Raw genomic sequence first — 19,353 nt, forward strand, 5'->3', positions numbered from 1 at the left:
TGGTTAAGAAGAGACAGTGTTGCCTTGCTAAGTTTACGTAAATGTGTCACTTGATTGAAATTAGATCATAAGAAATAGCTCGGTCTTGTTACGCTTGTCCGTTTGCTACTGTGTCAGCTCTTTTCACTACCAATCACAGCGCCACGTTACAGACTCTACACCAGGAAAGAACTGTGAAAAATACTGACGTCGTCCGAGTCTACCTGTGATTTTAGTAAGCTTGACAGTTTTATTGTTTAGGTATGACGTCATATTGCGCGTCTTTAAACCATCCAAACCGCGCTCACAATTGAAGGAATAATTTTTGTACAGTATGAAAATTACTGTCTTTCATCAAAACACAGTATGCAGTAACTGTTACAATCTTAATCAATCTGAGATCTCAAAGGGCATACCACGGTTATGCCTATTTTTAGATGATTGCCAGAGGTTAAAATGTTATTTGAGTTTGCTAACCATACTCCACGGAGGCACACATTACGACTGAGGTCGAATTATTACTTAATGCAAATATAAACACATTTATTATACTGAAAATATATGCTCAAACACAAAGAAAAGGTCAAGCGTGGATTTATTTTACTTTTATAAACATGTCATTTCCCTAAAATAATTGCAAATAGTAAATGACGTTCTGAACATATCTATTTGCATATTTACAGAAAGTCATGTAAAATTGAACTTATCATAAAACAGGAGACTACCCCCGATGTAAAGTATACCCTTGGCTAAATAATCCAATAGAGGTAATTATGTAAACCTGAAAATTTTAAAACAAGTAAAATTGTTGTGTATACAGGGTTCTCCAATTATTGGCACGGATAGTTTGTTAAAAAGTATTTTCATCTGGTTTGCTTGGGGCTGAGCACTTTAAAGGGCAATTTGCTACGATTATAAGCAAAAAGACTGTGCTCTTCGAAGTCAGTCAACTTGAATTTTAAGGCCTAACCAATGTACCTCTCAAAACATGTTGTTAAGGCAGTATGCGCCTCGAAAGTGAAAGACTTAAACTATTGCTGAAACTTTCCTCAATGAAACTTTCAACTATCCTCTTACCAAATCAAAAGTAAAAATCAGGGGTCACCGCGCAAACCGTGACTTTGGTGGTAGAGAAACAAATTACCTACCATTTACCGATTTTGAAATTCAAAATGGCCGCCATCTCTGTGTCTACTTTATGGAGGAACTTACTCTAAGAGCTTTAATATGGAGTCCTACAAGTGGCAGCTCAAGAAAGAATTTCAAAAGTGTGAGAGTCCGAATATCGGTCCCCGAGACGCATGCAGCAAGTATTTGCAATTGTAACAAAGCCATACATTCTTACTCAAAACATTTGTTTCTCTGGGAAACCCTGGACAGTGTGACAACTAGCTTTTGTATGACATCATAAGTTTTATTTTCTACTCCTCACAATGTTTAAGTAATTTAAATTATTCTAGTTAAGTATGGATTAGCCTGTTCCGGCAGTAATTGGTTATTCATTTCGAAGTCATTATTAAAACAGCTCAGAGTGACCGCAGTAGAAGGACCATGTCGATTTCGATCGCAATTCTATTTTGAAAGTAATATTTACGAACTGAAATTAGGAGGCCAACAAAGCGCCGTCAAATAAACGTCACGTGACCAAATCTTAATCACCCGGAACGTCAAAAATCAACTAATAGCACGTCAGTGACATCACTGTCTTTTGACTGATATTTGCGTAACCTCGACAGGCCCTGACTCATGCATACGCTGCCATGGTAACCAGTGATATTGTCTGATCCGGGTGAAATGAGGACAAGGGATGTGCTGCTACAGTTTTGAAGCTTAACAACGTATGTAGTGAGAATGTATGTAGAATTTTATGTAAAGTTTTATTATTCTTTAGCAAGACATATATGATTAAATGATCACAATTATCATAATACAATTGTGTTAAAATGAGATCTTTTTGAAACTAAACATTAATAAGGGGCTCGACTTAATTATATTTGCTGTCAATGTGACAAGTAAATGAGTAAATTAGACATGTGGGATCAGAAAAACACCTGTGACTTGCCCTAAAATAAACACACACACTCACATAATTATGTACCACTATACACACAAATTATATATATATATATATATATATATATATATATATATACACACTGGTGTGTGTATATATATATATATATATATAATATATATATAATATATATATATATATATATATATATATATATATATTATATATATATTATATAATATATATATATATATAAACTGCCACGGTTATCTGTCAATGTACCTGACACAAATACACAAATAACGAGACAGTTGAAATGTTTGTGAATACTCAAAGCTGGAACGATGCACCATTGTTGACTTACTGACTATGGCCCCTCTGGATTTCAAAGCTAGTTTCCCCATCTTCACCCATCATATTGTATCACACGATTATTCCCTTTTTGTACACTTTGCACATGCGCATAGTTGTCATAGAGCTGGACACATCGAAACGTTGCCTACAACAAACTAATGGAATTAAAATTAAGGCCAGCTTTAGTGTAAATATATATATATATATATATATATATATATATATATATATATATATAATATATATATATATATATATATATATATATATATATACAAAATGTATACAAGTGCCCTCCCGGTTATCACCATAATGGCTTTATGGCAACCTCTGAACTTGGGCACAGAGATTACGTTTAATATATATATATATATATATATATATATATATATATATATATATATATATATATATATATATATATATATATATATATATATATATATATATATATATATATATATATATCTTCGTAATTATTTCAAATTAAAGTTCAGAACTAACATTAAAATTTCATCCTATCGTCACTCCTTATTCAAATTTAGTTGAAGACGGTCATTTTCTAGCCAAAAGTAATGTCATTCGGTGAATGCGTTCTGCTGAAACACGGAAAATACAAACTCCTCTGAGATGTTGGGCGGCATTGATATGGCCCTACGAAGATTTATTACGGTTCAAAAGGTCGCTCAACAATAACAGCAATTTTGGAGGGAAGGGAGAGTTTAAAGCGTCCACATGTCAAGTTTTCTTTGTATCATGCGATCAACATGACAATGCGTCATGTTGACATAGGTGAGGTTTATAGGTCAACGTTCCATGAAAGGGAACGCGTATCGCACTGAAGGCTTTATTACGCAACACCACATAGCGAGTTATACACAGAGCATGGCTTTTCAACTCTTCATACGCATGTACAACAGTTTTAGGTTGCATTTCGTCTGTTTGTTAATTCTGAAATCCCTCATTTCCGATCTTCTCTAATTCAATTAAAAAAAATATCAGCGTACAACAACGACGAAAAATGTGTTTGCCACCTGCTAAGCTTAAAAGCGGGCCTTTGGCGTTTCAAATACACTTTTAGACTTTGTCAAGTCGGCCATGACAAATATGTAAAAAATGAAACCTTGAGTTGTAAATTTTAACCGAAGAAGTTACCGCATTGTGCGTTCAGGCTTTGGTCAATTTAATTTGACCTGTTGTTATGTTACTGGTAGTTGCAAATGAGTTTTATTTCCAAAAACCTATCTGTTCCGACAATCACGTTCGGTTTAAAAAAAGGCGTGGTCTTAGTTGGCGATTCAATCTTCGGCTAGTTCCATGACAAATTGTCTTGTACTGCTTTCCAGTGAAACACAGTGAAACATCGAACGATTCAGGATATGTTATTTTCAAAGGTGCCAGTCATAGCATTAATCGTCTGCTGCGACACGAAATAGCCGTGTTGTCAGGCTGGTTACAACTGAGGTTAAAGAGACATTGTTGAAACAGTCACCCCATCATGGCCGTCCATTGAGACATACCAGTGAAACCATAGTGGGGCGATAGTAGGCCTACACAGACAAGCACATAACCGCGCCAAACTGCTTTTATCGTCTCCATTTTGGCGAACATCATCCTACGAGTAGAGATTTAATTTGTGTGTTTAAAATGCATTGATAAGTATGAATAAACTGGTTATGGTACTTAGCGACTGCTTACTGTAACTCAAATAGTGTCTGTTTTGCAAAGAGAAGACAATAATTTCTCTTTTATTGTCGCAGAGCAGTGTAATACGGGTCACGCGTACGGTCGCAGGTGCATTCAAATATGCGTCGGACAGTTCACACCATAGTTGTTATTTTTTTCTGGTTGTGTTTGGCGTCCCGGTTTATAGGTTGGGGGAGGGGGGGTTACGCTGGACTATGCGATTTTGTACAAAAGCATGGTCAATAGAACATTAATTGAAAGCTCCCCTTCCAATTTACACAAAGCAATAGAATGAAAGAAAAAAATAATCGTTTGGCATATCATCACTGGAAAAGTCATTTTAAGTTTTGAGACTCTGGGAAGGAACTGGAAATAGCTAGGTGAGATGTTTAATAGAATTTTACCTAGAGAGAGTATATCTATGATATTATCTATTAATACTTATTGGTATATGGGTCCATTGTTATCGGCACGCTGCTTTCACATTCATAATGGAATAGGTAAGAAGTTTGTGTCTTTGTTAAATGCTGAATGGAGCTGACAATGATAGATATTGTTCACGGAACATCGCGCTTTCTGGCGCTGAACAGATAACACGTGGTGCATAACCGAGTCATCGGGGTTTTGTCTGGGTTTCAGAACAAACATTTCAACCCACATACAGGTTCAACTTGAATGTGGGTCGGACGCCAACCCGATCACTTGACGAACAGTTGATACTGTCGTCATCAAAATACGATAGATCACCGAAAGAAAATCATAAACAAATCAGTACAGTATGGTAGACGTTTTCTCGAGGTCAGTTGTCTGTCAGTTAATTAGATTTTATGCTCAGTGATCACTCGTGCTCGTCGTTTCTTTGAAGGATATACAGTCCCTCTATTGGATAGAGGGACTGTGCAGGATATTTGCATGTCATGTTGTAAAATGGCGGCCGTCCTGTAAATCATGCCTGACAATGTGTCCTTGCTACGCGCCCAAAATACTTCACAAAGCACAACAAATGAAAAAGTGACCCGGCTTTTCAAGACTGAAGAAGCTACACTGTACACTGTTATAGACAAAAGTGTAGGCGGTTTTAATTGAGAGGACTGTCCGACTCACGTGGGAAGCATTTTCGTTTAGCCAACATGGCAGAAGTGGGCCATAATATGTGTTTCAACCGGCACGGCATACACTACTTAGGCGTACTGAACCGAGGTTAATATTTACTAGTACGTTACTGAGTGTTTGTCGATCGCGACTGTATCCTCAACGAACAATTTCTCACATCGAGTCATTCTAAACTTCCAAAGACACCGCTGTACAATGTGAAAGGTACGTGTGCGTACTCGTTTCAGACTTCAAAACGCTAAATAATTTCACTATGTTGACCCATTTTATACTCTAGTTGGGTACCATGCTTGTTTTTAAAAGTAGAGACTCATGACGATAGCACAAAACCACCTGTCATGGTGTTTATCAATGCCAGTTCAGTATGCTATTAAACATCCGTGACGTCGCCCAATCCCCGTATCACCTACACGGACGCTTAAAACGCACCTACACGGCTTGACCGTTGTAATGATTTTACAACATAACACAGCATAGGCTTCCCCCAGAAATCCCACACAACGATGACTACAACCTTACCTGGCACAGTCATGGCGTATTCTCTTTCTCTTGAGCTAAAATGCCGACCAAAGCCGTCACTGAGACGCCTATACTTCCCTCTCGATCTGATGTCAGCGGTACTGTGACCTCCCTAACCCTTAACACGTGATATCTTATGTTTATTTATCGGCGTGCAGTTCGAAGTGCATGCTACTACTGCGCATGCGCGGACAGCGCTCGGAGACCCAGTGAATCGTACAGGTGGTTGGTGAGAGAATCAAATTTGTAGAGATTATAGTCTAGTCGTATAGGCATTGACGTTGACATTGAATCTATAGACAGTCCATTTTATTGATAATTTTGTTTTGTACTAATACCATACGATTATGATAAAATACATAATTATCGCGTTTTAACTTTGGCTGTTTGTGTGTTTTTTTCAAGTTGAAGTTTTCTATTTCACTAGGCCCTAAGCTTGCGGGCTTTGATTCAAATTTGTCAAGAAATTTAACGATAATAAATAAGCTCGCTGAAAAACAGTGGTACACCATTCTATTGATATAGATGCATACCAGACGATTGAATTTACCGACTATCTTCATGTGGACTATATATTCACGTTCACAATCATGGTCCTCAGCAAGTCTCGTTTGGACTGTGAGAATAGCGTTGAATACAACGTTGATAAAAATGAGAACAGACGACATTTTGTGCTCCAAGCATGAAGAGGTTAATGAAATTCAAAAATTGATGAAAATGTTTGCTACAAAACTTACTGCAGAACATTTCTTGTCATTTTAATAATTTGTCTTGTTCGGCAAGTAAACATGAACATTCTTATTCATTTACATCACTCGTCAGGTTTGTCACTTTTATTTAATACATTTTCAATAAACTTTTCAAGGGGTGATACTCAATTGTAAAATGATTTGTCACGGTATAATCAAGTTCATTACTAATTCTACATCTTCCGTGCGTTGCACCACCCTGTCCACGATGACGTCATAGCCCATTCAGTTGTACATGACTCATCCGCGTTGTCCGTCCCTGTCACTGTCACTGTTATGACGTCAATTTATTTTTTCGGAGCGGAAGGGGTTTTAGATTCGCGTTTAGCAAGCTGACCGCCAAAGTAGCTACCTCAATTCTCAGCAAAAAACTTTGCCCTTACAGGTCATTCTCAGTAGATCATGATTTTATATTTTTCGGACATACCGCTACAAGTCAGCGAGTTCTCGATACTGTATCTAGCAAGTCACGGTTAAAATAAGTTCCAAGAGTTTTCATGGCAGTATATTTTAACCAGTTGACAACGAGGAAAGATTTGCACACGATACTCAAGACTGAAATGACAAATTCTACACAATGACGATCAGTGTGTGTGTAAATACATTTTATTTAATTCATTTTACATATTTCAATACATAATTTATGAGAATTCAACTTGGCCTCATTGTCTTAATGCTCAGATCCTTCATATTACATTTTTCGTGTTTTCTTTGCTGTCTCACGTTCGCTTTTTTGTTAAATTCAAATTGCACTAAAATTGCACTGCATTTCTTGATACCATGTATATATATATTATATATATATATATATATATATATATATATATATATATATATATATATATATAAACAGATTACTTCAAGTACAAAATAATGAAATCTATTACTTAAGTTTCATGCATCTTGCAATCCTATCTATCTGAGGATTGCAGGATGCCTGAAACGTAATTGTATTACCATGCCCCGTCCATTGCGTGACTGACCACAGATACAAAGTAGTGGTTTGTTTTCATACCCGTGAATATGAATAATATCGTAAACACAGTTACTTTACAGCTAAAACGAAAATTGTGATTTGTACAAAAATCATAATCAATCACAAAATAAAATGGAGCATTTGTGGGCCAAGTTTAGACGCTTTTTTTCATAAAAATCTCTGGATTTGCAAATTTTTTGAAGCGCGTGCACTACTCACTGACAGGTTCTGGGGCCCCATTGTCGTTCGCACGGGAAATTTTCGTAAATTTTGACGGTTTTTCGGGGTTCGTTAATAATATAATTGAAATAACAGACTCCGCGCTGACAATTAATGTTTATTTATGGGCGCGGGCTCAAGGAAAGCCAAATTAACGGGCTCGGCAAGCCTCGCCCGTTAATTTCCCACGAGGATACCTGTATACTTCGATATATATATATATATATATATATATATATATATATATATATATATATATATATATATATATATATATATATGAATGAAAGCATTATTTTTAATGGAATTTAATTTATTTTCGCTGAAACATAAAAACTGCTAAATTGAATTCCAGTGAACAATTTAAATAGCAATGGAATCTATTGTTTTACTGGCAAATACAGTGATGGTGAAATTAAATCTCTGTGAAAATTAATGATTTTACAGTATATATGTTTATATGTGAGTGTCAATTTATTTTTACTAGCTGAGGCTTTCACTATTGCAAGCTTTCCCGTCATGGAATGTTTGAAGTGTTCGTAATATGAAAAGTGAATACAACAACAGATAATGTAAACGCTAAATATAAAGAGTTTAATGTGAATGTTTTCGCTTAGAGGACTGACTTTTTGTTTGTCTATCGATCATCACATCATAATCAGTGCACAAAATTGAAAAACTCTACGATTGCTGACAACTCCGAGTCTCTGATCAACAAAATGCCGACGTAAAATCTTGGAAGACAAATCTAATCATTACTGGCCCTAAAGAGGCACTTCAACCTTCTTTGAAAAAAAATCTAGGGCGCTGTTTTGTTCTGTGAAGGTTTTGGCCTTAACGGCTTATGCAGTTATCCAAAGTACATCATCGTTTACTGCGGTCAAGTAACTATTACATGACCTCTATGTGACCTTCACAGTTTTTTCGCTTGTATCAATTTTGCCAGTTGGATTGAACACTTTGCACCAGTCAGCAAAGTACTGATAACTTCTTTTCTGATTACAGTACACCAACTACAACAGCAAACAGCGGAATGTTGAATACCGCACACCATCACATGTATTACGAAGATGAAAGGTCACAAAGAGGTCAGGAAAATGGCCCACAAGGCTATTTTATAAACGAAAGAATTGATGAAAAGATCACCACGTCATACTGTAATACCAGTACCACTAATTGCAATTTGACTGTAAGCTTATTTGCAAACATTGAATCGTACCAAGAAAAATACACTGTCGTTTCATTAGGCATTGTTCATGGAATGTTTACTTTTCAATCTATTTATAGTAGTTAAATATGTGTTTTTTGTATCACGTGACGTCTTTGTTCTTCTACAATTAGATCAATGAACAATAAAACGATTTACCTGGGTATATAAGTTTTGGACACATATAAGTCAATTAATAAATCTATTCGTGTGTTTACGTTATAAACTGAAAGAGTACTTCTTTTGCGACAGAAATGTCGAAAATATGCTCAATGGAATGTGTCGAAGTTTCATGCAAATGTGAGTAGCTTATAATAAGTACTGTGACAAAACTAAAGCAGACAGCGAGCCATATCGGACTCTATATTTGTGTATATCGTCAACTTACATTGTGATTTTTACATGTTTTCTTCGATTTTGTTTGTTAACAACCAACACGAATGCCTTGTTTTGGCTTCAAATTCGAAGCAAGTCTTATTTTTTTAGAATTTGTACGATCTCCTCATCATAAACATGTTTTTTTATATTTTAGAGAATCCTCGGCTGAAAATCTACATGTACGAATTCAAGAAATCGTGTCTTGACTCGGAGTTACGTGTGTTCTCAGTGCCAATTATGATAACAAACGATGATCGCATTGTGAGAATACTGACTCTCAAATTATTTTGTTTTGTTTTCAAGGTTTGAGACTATATTTGTCGTGGCTATGTAGATCAATAGATGGATCACCATTGTAGAGAATGTGTAAATTTCGTGCATGCATAATAACAATCATTATTACTTCGCTAAACAAGTCAAACAATATATGGCGTTGATGAAGTGATCAATGAATTGGTAAAATTATAAAAAAGTAACATGACTTATTAAAGTAGCCTTCTCAATGTTCCATTCGATGTATTTATGGAACTAAATTCCAACGGCAGCAGAATGCTCTTAATGGGAGAAATCATGGCTTGATATTAAAGCCAATTCGTGATATTCAAGGCTGACCAAGTCTTTCAGCTCAGTACTGGTGAAAACCCCCAAATAGATTTATAATTTGGCCAATATCTATCACCACGTATATGACGACAACCAAAAAGAGATAAATCCGACTCGGTTTGTAAAATGACGTCACAAAATGTTCGTGAACTTGAAAGGCTCACCAAGTCGAAGAACATAACCGACGTTAAGGTAGGGCGGAGTCATCAGCGTCGTGCGACGGGAATGTTGACTAAAATCCACATACCCTCGAGAAAAACGAGGGTATACATGTAAAACAAATGTTTGTTCAAAATTTAAATGTGGTTAAGTAAACAACAGATATTCGATTCTCGATTTTGATGTGTTCACTGATGGTCATCACTACAGCGTGAATCACTGTCAATATTGAATTTTGTCAAGAACTTTTACCCGATTTTTCATAAACCTATACTCAGTTTTACAATTTTGGAAACCCCACAGACAATTAGGAGGTCATTCAATTGTGTCATCCTGACCAGATGTCTTGAAGATGTTTCTCCAATTTCTGCTGCTGGAACTCGACGGACGACTAACTTCCTATTTCACGATGATATATCATCAGGCGATAGCGTTACTCGTGATTATTATTCGATCGTTGCTCCCTTGAGAAGTAAAGTTTAACTAATTACACCATGAGGGCTGCCACAGTTCTTGCTGCTGTCTTGCTGGCAAAGTTGGAGAGCGATAAATTTTAGTGGATGTCGAAGACGTCGAAACCAATTCCCTTTATACGACACCTTTTCTATAGATATTCAATGAAATGTACTTTACTCTCCTGGTAATAAAGCAGTTATCGATTCTTGAGCGCTTTTTTTCGATAGCACTGTTTGCTTCGAATACTAATCTGCTGGGATCTGAAAAAGTTATGAAGCAGATTTTCATCTTCTGGCGCAAATGGTTTACTGTACAACAGCAACAAAGTTAGCTTTTAAAATTTTTCGAAATTTGTACTTTGTCAAGAAAACAGAGTAGTCGTACTATATATACTAAGAATATACTTGATTCTTGATGCGAAGACCTATATCGTGTTACACACATTGCTTCGACATTCGGAACCATTCCCCCACTACTACCATGGCAACATCTGCTCTCATTCGCTGTTGAAACACTATCGATTCTGAATTCACGATTTCATTGGATGACGCAGGCTAGGTCTTTGGCGCCTCTTTCTTCTAGCAAGTCAACTACGTCATCGTGTCGTTTATTCTCGGCCACGTCTCTTGCTGTCAATAAATACCTGTCTCTCTGGTTTATCTCACTGCCCTCATCCAAGAGTAGCTTGACAACTTCAGTGTGCCCTCTAGCGGCAGCAAAATGTAGAGGCCCTCGTTTTTGTTTGGTGAGTCTGTTAACGTCGGCTCCGTTTTCAAGCAGCACTCTGACGGTCTCTATGCTGCCCTTCTCAGCTGCTAAATGAAGCGGCGAGCGTCCTTGCGTATCAGTGATATCAACCAAAGACCAATTACCGGAAAACAACTCTTGCAATCCGAGGGGTCCCGCGATTGATTGACGGGGCATTCCCATTCTGCCAGGCGTACTTTGTGTATCGTTCAAATGTATGGATCCAATGCTGCCTCGAGACGAACATCGTCGTTTTCCGTTGTTGAACAGACTGATCTGCTCTGCCGTAACGACGGAATCGGGCAACTGTTGGCTAAGTGAGCCCCTAGAACCACGCTGTCGACTGCCTAGAGCCTGAAACTGTCGCCTGATTATTTGATCTTCTTCAGCGGTGATGATTTCGCTGAAATTGACGTCATCATTTTGGAATGAATTCCTTGAACTTCGACGTCGTGAGTTGTAAAGTTGAAATTGTTGTCTGATTAATTCGTCTTCTTCCGCAGTGATCTCGTCGCCTCCCGTGTTGCTACCTCTTCTAAAACGATAATGCGAGATTTCGAATTCTTCCTGTGGCCAACTTCTCTCCAGCATTTTGTCGACTGTTCCATTGGTGGCGCTATCTCGTCTGGAGCTGCGTCTCCGTTGATAGGCGTTCTGAAATTGCTGTCTGATAAGTTCGTCTTCTTCATGACCGATGGAGTCTTCATCAGACACGTTACTGCTGTTCGGTTCAACATCATTGGAGTTCTGATCCCGCCTGGTAATGATTCCCATTGGCAATTCACCAGGTGTACTGCCTCGTCTCTTCTCAGAGTTGTCGTTTTGCTGCCTGGCACATTGACCAATGATTTCGTCTGTGGACCCAAGCAACACCGTAATCATCTCCGCGTCCGCATTCATCGCGGCGCAGTGAAGAGGTGTCAAACTACAACCGTCGTATTCCATGGGGGCGCTGTTCGCCAACAACACCCTCACCACTTCTATATGACCGTAGACAACAGCAGCGTGGAGGGCAGACAACTTAACACCGTACGGTTTCTCTTCTTCATTTCTCAGAATTTCAAAATTCGCCCCGCATCTGATGAGGTACTCGGCGACAAATGGATGTCCATTGCCAGCAGCCAAAATCAGAGCTGTGTCGCCGACTTTTGTCCGGGCGTCAACCAGGGCGCCGAACTCTATGAAGAACTTCACAGTGGAAAGATGGCCTCGCATCGCAGCTTTGTGCAGTGGACGCTCGCCAAGCTTATTTTTAGCATTTACATTCACGCCATTTTCCACCAACGTTTCCACAATCGGAAGGTTGCCATTTTCAGCAGCTTCGTGCAGGGCTGTATCGCCGCTCTTCTCGGCGGCATTTACGTCAGCGCCATACCTCATCAACAGGTGGCAGATTTTCAAGTTCCCCTTGACTGCAGCAAGGTGCAAGGGAGTCGTCTTCTGAATGTTCTTCGCATTGACTTTAGCACCCTCACGCACTAGATAAGTGGTCATCTCATGGCGCCCTCCATGGACGGCGTAGTGCAAAGGAGTGTTACGTTCGAGAGTTCTCTCATTTAAAAAATCCTCGTCATCCGGACGTTGGAGCATTTTGTGGAGAATCTCTAGGTTTCCACGATAGGCGGCGATATGCATCGGAGTTTCCCCGATTCTGTTGGCCACATGATTGGCCCCCTTCTCCAGCAGCAGATCGTAAATTTGCATGGCGCCATAGTCAGCCGCTCCGTGCAGAGCAGTCTCGTAAGTCTCATCTCGACAGTTGACGTCGAGGTCTGGGCAGTTATCCAACAAATATTTCAAAATAGTGTAATGACCCCAATAGGCTGCTGTGAAGACAACGCTAACGCTCCTCTTAGTTGGAATGGTGTAATCCGCTCCCTCGTCCAGTAGAACTTTCACCGCCTCCAGATGACCAGCACCGCACGCGACATGTAATGGAGTTTCACCAAATTTCCCGCGTTTATTGATATCGTGTCCTGATTTGCATAATTGTCTGATTTCAGTCACGTCACCAATTTTTGCCGCTTTGTGTAAATCATTCTGATACTTTTCGACTGTTACCGCCTCTTCGATTGATCTTACAACTTTTGGAAAATTCATCTTACGAGCTATTTCCAAAGCTGTCATGTCGTTGAACTTACTGACCTCGTTCTGAACTCTGAGAGCATTGAACTCGGCGAAGTCGACCATCTTTTTAAAGATGGCGCCGACAATCTTAGATTGACTGTGGATGGCTGCCTGGTGTAGAAGCGTGAAGCCATTTCTTGTCGTTCTCAAGTCAGCTCGTTTCACAAGTTCTAATGCTTTGAAGTGACCGCCGGTTTCTATAGCATCAAATAATCTGTCTTCTGTTGTTTGGCGATTGCAGCCATTGGTTCCTGAAAGATACAAGTAACATTGAAACACCATGAATTATTCATTTGCTTGAGTCACACTCTGTCTGTTAACGTCTCATGAGCACTACTTTTCTCTGACGTCATTGCTTGACTAATGCAGGTTTTGGTCGTAATATCACCACAACGTCACCTTGGTGGTTTTGCTTTTTTATTTTTATTTACCAATCATCCACACGGGCGTAATAGTAAGCTAACAGGATATGAGGTACCGTTTGACCTTTAAATGGTCAAGGACCTAACTCCATGATCGAGTCTCGAACGCACCTTCCTCCGACAACAATAACTAGGCAAACTATGCTGTGTAAATGTGTAACAAATTCAGCGTTTAATGTTTGCTTTAATAGTGATTTATATGTGATGTAAACTAAACAGAACCATAAATATACAATATCGTCTTTGATTAGATTTATGAAGTATGTTTGCAATCTGTCAGGACAGGACAGTTTGACTGAAATGCATTTACTACGTTTAACTTCATTTTGATCTTGGGGATTACGTGATTACAGATTAAAATATAAACATGTTTTCGCTTTTGTTTTATTTAATTCCGTACCATTATTATGTTCATTGGGGGTTCTTTTTCTGTGTGTGACTCTATAGTCGATGGGACCGAATTGTGATGACAACAGTTCTATTGATGAGCAAGATGTGATGTGACATGGTATGGCACCGTGGACACAATACATTTCCTAAAGTTTTGTCAACTAGTCTATTGACCGTCTTCCTCTTCTTCCTTTCTCGATAACATCGTTGCCTAGTGGCGCCCGTAGCGCCAAGTAGAGTGTCGGTATTCAGTTAGAAAATGAGGAAGGATAGGTCGTGATTGTCATGGAATGTTACGCCGATGTATTTATTGAGTATTTCCCGCATGATCGCTGATCGCTACACTTCCTCTTTCGGTAGTGGCTCTTACTATATGGCTATAGGCTAAAGGCTAATGTCAAGGCTGTATGTTTGATGGTATGATGTAATGTATAGAGCAATGCAAGGCGTTAGATGCAGGCTTGGTTTTGTAGGTGGACATACGAAAGGCGGGACTTCAAATGACAACTGATGAGCTATCTCTCTCTCTCTCTCTCTCTCTCTCTCTCTCTCTCTCTCTCTCTCATTTGAGTGAAATAGTATATGATATTTAATAGATGCTTCATACCCACGTCTTCTCTTATTTAACATTGATGTCTATATATAAGGTGGCCTTAGTAACGTTTGTTGTACGTTTCACACGATCACGTGAAATAAATTAAACACATTTATGACCTTATGAACAAGCGGAATTGGGTACAACCTTGTCATGATAGATATCGTTCAATAACCGAGGGGCCCTCAGTGGCGCTGAAACTTAAAGTCTCGTGATGTCTTCCATGACAAATGTTTTGTTTGCCCGCTGTGGCCCTGACTTTCTTCTCATTATTCGATGACTTTTTCATGATAATTGCGATTGTTTGATTGATGATGGAAAAACGCGTCAGAACATGATTTGGTAAATTACCAACAGCGGAAGCTGTAACGATAAGTTTGTAATTGAAGAGGTCGCCCTTTCTTTAAGAGAGCTCATCAAAGTAATCCATTAATTGGAACACAAAACTTGCACAATGGACACCTGCGTACCTGAAGGGCTTCACGTTTACATGCTTTTCCAATGCATTGTCAATACGTACAGTACCTGTTGGTGGGTCAGCGCATTTCTATATTAAGCAAGGTGCGGTCAGGTTACTAAGCGACACAAGATTGTCGAGACGACATATTTAGCCTGGGTTGGATGGGTGCCATGCGTTGTATTGGGGTCATGGAAATTTGGCAAGAACTGTCTCTGAGTCATGCTGCAAACAATTGGACCGTTCTTCTACGGGTGAATGACATGATACGAAATGGATAGCCATCTGCTTACCCTCGATATGGTGAACAGATATTCCTAAATGATCGAATGTATCAATTCGCATGATGCAATCGCACTTGATTTGTGTAAACTTGTCTATGGACAGATATCAAAGTATCTGCAGGGGCAAATGACAGCATGTACCTGTCCGCTGTAAATCTCGCTAAGAATGGGATATGTTGACAGATTGATCCATGGTTTATCGCAGCTGCCTTCATTCCGTGCAAAATCTCCTGGCTGCGTCACGTGACTAGAAGGAAGCCAGGCATTGGTTGGTTTGTGAGAGCCATCGAAGTTTTCTCATTATTCACACTGGGTAGAACCTTTTAAAGTATGTGAACATTTTGATAAGTACTAAAAGATTTTCGGATGCAGTCTCTGTAAATACATTTCTGTTGTTTTAATGATGCCAATTATTCTTTACTACAATTCTTTTTTATACTTTTTTAATCCAGTCTAACCATGGTTTGTCTTCCACCATGCCATGATGTTCATGCACACAATGCTCATTCAGTGTACCATCTATTTGAATCTGCATGGCAATTAAGGTTCCTGGTTTTCCGTTATTTCCCGTTTTCAAGTATTGTGACGTAACCTATAACTAAGCCATTCACACGAACGCCCTTTTGCAGTAACCCTGCTCTTCCGGTTTGCCGCTCCGAAGGATAAAATCACCTCGATATTCTATCATTTTACTCTTAAAGCATCTGTTTAATTGAATTCAATCACCCGCCGTAATTCGTTTTTCCATCGCCCTCCCATATTTCCTCGCAATCGCAATACTTTACATGTGTTTCAGTACATTTGCGCTCGTTAATTGATAAGTTGAAGTTAATGGGAAGTCTGGAATATTTACAAAACATCATTTTTTTCATATTGGCATATAACTTCCCATCCTGCTTGCATCGAGACTGTGAATATATTATTCCAATAATTTCAACGTTGCCTTTATAGAAGTCATAAAATCATTGTTTCACACAGACACGGTTGTCAGGTAGATATTCATTATGTAGGGTAAGACACTGACAAAGAGGACCCGGAAAAAGTCATCTAAACACAAAGAAGACTATCAAAGACGGGCTCGTAGGTAGATTTTCACCTGATGAGTTGACAGTCTGTCCTTGAAGGCTCGGACGCGCTCCCTCGGACAGCTCATCGATTGGCATGTGTCCCCAGCTGAACTTCTGCCCTTGCCGCGGGTCGGAAACGAGCAAACGTGATGTTTAGCGTGATGCAGGCAAGAATTTTAATTCTATCATAATCAGCTTCATTCTTAACAGTACCCGCAACTAGAAGCCGCCGAAAATGATTGAATGCCATAAATTAAAAACAGGCCAACGTTTTTTCAAGTTCAAGTGCATGTAAGACGCAAATTGTTAAGACCAAGCCTGTCAGAAACTATTTGTTGCTGATATCCCTTGACCCTAAAATGATAATAAATCTATTTTAGGAACAACTGACCTTTCTTGTTTTTGAGTCAGCTCTAGTTATCGCCTCTGAATACCTATTTTCTCATCATGGTTGAACTACCTTGCTGTGACTGAACTATACCCGGCTGTGATTGAAATACCTTGCTGAGAGTGAACTGCATGTATATTTTTACAGATGAAGTCAAGTGTGTGGTGGTGTCAAGGAGGTCCACATAACGTTTAATAAGCACCTCATTAACGAGAATCAACAAAACATCCTGTTTCCATCTGCTGTTTTCACCGATGACTCACACTTTTATCGATAGATTTGAGGGGAAAACAACAGTAATTTTATCAGTGACTAAACAATAATCCTTGAAGAAATCACTGCAAAACAAATCTCCGCCGAGCTAATTCAATGTGTCTTACCATTACAGGTTGCTCGATAACTATGTGCTTACTTTCTGAACAAAACCCGTTCGATATATGCCCTATGTCAAATCTTTCAAATCTTCATTTACAAAACTCGGCAGTCCATCAACATAATTCACTTTAAAAGTTACCGAACTTGAAACCTTGTGACTTTTCAAAGCTTGTAATTTTACCCAAAAGATTCTATGCATCGTAAGTAATTAGACTACAGGAATTATTTCATGGCTTTGTTATAAAAAAAGTTTCCGTGTTTGAAAAATAATAATGATTTTCGCCATACTATATCAGAAAGAATTTTTTAATTTCTTTATGTCGCTTACTTTTATAGTTTTGTTATTATATGTGTGACGATAAAGATTAAAGCAATCCTAATCACAATGGTTGGTATGATGATGATGATGATGATGATGATGGTGGTGATGGTGGTGGTGGTGGTGGCGGTGGTGATTATGGTGATGGTTGCGACGACTACAGTGGGGAAAATTGTGATGGATATGTAGAAGTTGAGGTGTCCGTACTTATAGGCCCTAATGGTATTTATTATGGTGAAACAGATGTTTGTCAAACCCCTTAGATTGCCGGTCATCACTGGGCCATATTACGGGGTATATCATAAATTTTCCACAGTTTTATGATTAAATCAAACTGAGAATTTACGATTAAGGCAGAGCAAACGTCCCTTTCCTATATATATAGTGCAAATTTTGGATGAATAGTGTGAACTATCGGAATCAAGGGTGCATTGATCAAAGATTTTTAAAAAAACACGGCTTACCTGTATTGTCCATTGTGGTCGTCGACAGGAGAGTGGTGTAAAATCGACGTGTCGGGTTGAAGGCTATCGCAGAGACAGACAATACTTCTCATGAATTATCGGACGACATATCTCACGTGCCAGATGTCTCGATGGCGAGATGACTTTTGAGCATGCGTATATCTGCTACGTCACCATTTCAGAGCCGAGACAACCTCAACGAGACCCGGACTCGACTCGGGCAATGGCGACTTTGCCAGTGTCCACGGCAACTCTTGAGATTCGGCGATTGAAGAGTATTAATCAAGACTTGGTTTGACGTAGTTAGTCGCACATGAACGAAGGAGTTTTAAAAAATCAGAATTTCCCCAGAACCTGAAAATAGCTTTGCGGTATTCTTCTGTCCTGATTGTATGTTGGTCACATTGTCGTCCATACTTCTCAATGGTTCAATTTCCTCAGTGTTTGACGAGCATCGGACGGATCATTATGCGTTAACATCGCAAAAACATGCAGAGAATTGAACAATGCACAATATACGACGCGACCTACTTCGATGTTAGAACACAAATGCAAAACAAATAAACCGAGTTTGAAGTGTCGTTCAATGCACTGATTTCGAATTACTGATGCCGCCAGCCAATAACGAACGTCGTTACAACTTCTGGTGTGGCGACCATTGGTCGTGGAAGGGCTGCCGGTGTAAAGTCCAATGAATTAGAAATATAACAGCCAGTTCGTTTGGACATTCAAGTACTAGCGATTTTGATGAACAGATCTACACAATTTAAGTGCAAAAAAGGTGGGGGCCACCAAGACTTTATTTACATCGGGGACCGCTTGTCATTTTGATTTTTTAAAAGTGACACCTGATTTAACACAAATCGGTCGCCTGCCGCATTTTATGACCCAATTTCAGCTGGACGCATATAGCTCTGTATCGGACCACTCGCTGAGTAAAATAAAGCACCAATGGTTGGCTTTTATGGCCAACATATCTTTATAAGTGATCAGATAAAGGAGGTATAAATGGGACGAAGGATTTCCAAAATTTGCATGTTAGGTACTTCACTAAGGTTTGCATGTCTACCAGACAGGCTTTGTTACGGCATCTCCTGGGCACATAGGTGAGGTGGTGGATAGGTCGAACCACGTCTAACAGATTGACCACACAGTCCGCTTGTGGTCAGGTACATGGCGGAAGGATTGATTAGTGGTTTCGTGTCGACAACATAGTTCCCCTCAGAAATTATACCCATAAATGCACTGAAGCTCGATTTTAATGCAAACAGGATAATTTGTATGAATTCGACATGGAGTGGAAGCA

The 19,353-nt window shown here is 39.0% G+C and overlaps 2 protein-coding genes across 4 annotated transcripts in view; both read right to left on the minus strand.

Annotated features, from left to right (window-relative positions):
• The window catches only part of LOC139136891 (ankyrin-1-like), a 50,477-nt gene that overhangs the window by 6,473 nt on the left and 24,651 nt on the right, over positions 1–19,353 (minus strand). Inside the window, exon 1 of one of the 2 annotated variants that reach the window (XM_070704738.1) lies at positions 5,666–5,794. The exons of the other annotated variant lie outside the window; for it this stretch is intronic. The gene's annotated coding sequence lies outside the window, so the exon portion shown is untranslated. Of the gene's footprint in view, positions 1–5,665; positions 5,795–19,353 lie in introns of those variants that run through there. 2 annotated transcript variants of the gene reach the window in all.
• On the minus strand, positions 8,186–18,184 carry LOC139136878 (ankyrin-1-like). Of its 2 annotated transcripts, none has more exons than XM_070704719.1 (3): positions 14,109–14,471; positions 10,068–13,537; positions 8,186–10,029 (listed from the first exon to the last, which is right to left on the minus strand). In XM_070704719.1, exons 1-2 carry the CDS (start codon positions 14,239–14,241, stop codon positions 10,950–10,952), a joined length of 2,721 nt encoding a protein of 906 aa, XP_070560820.1. In that variant the 5' UTR covers positions 14,242–14,471; the 3' UTR covers positions 8,186–10,029; positions 10,068–10,949. The 2 variants fall into 2 exon arrangements, with proteins under 2 accessions (XP_070560820.1, XP_070560828.1); XM_070704727.1 differs by lacking the exon at positions 14,109–14,471 and adding an exon at positions 18,048–18,184 and having other exon boundaries at positions 8,441–10,029.

This window comes from Ptychodera flava, chromosome 1 (assembly GCF_041260155.1).
Source record: "Ptychodera flava strain L36383 chromosome 1, AS_Pfla_20210202, whole genome shotgun sequence".
In the NCBI taxonomy this organism is placed as follows: Eukaryota; Metazoa; Hemichordata; class Enteropneusta; family Ptychoderidae; genus Ptychodera; species Ptychodera flava.

Coding starts and splice junctions, on each gene's coding strand:
- LOC139136878 (XM_070704719.1), bottom strand. CDS start 14,241: ATGTATTGTGTCCACGGTGCCATACCATGTCACATCACATCTTGCTCA. Junction 13,538..14,108: donor CCCCAATGAACATAATAATG/GTACGGAATTAA, acceptor TGTATCTTTCAG/GAACCAATGGCTGCAATCGC.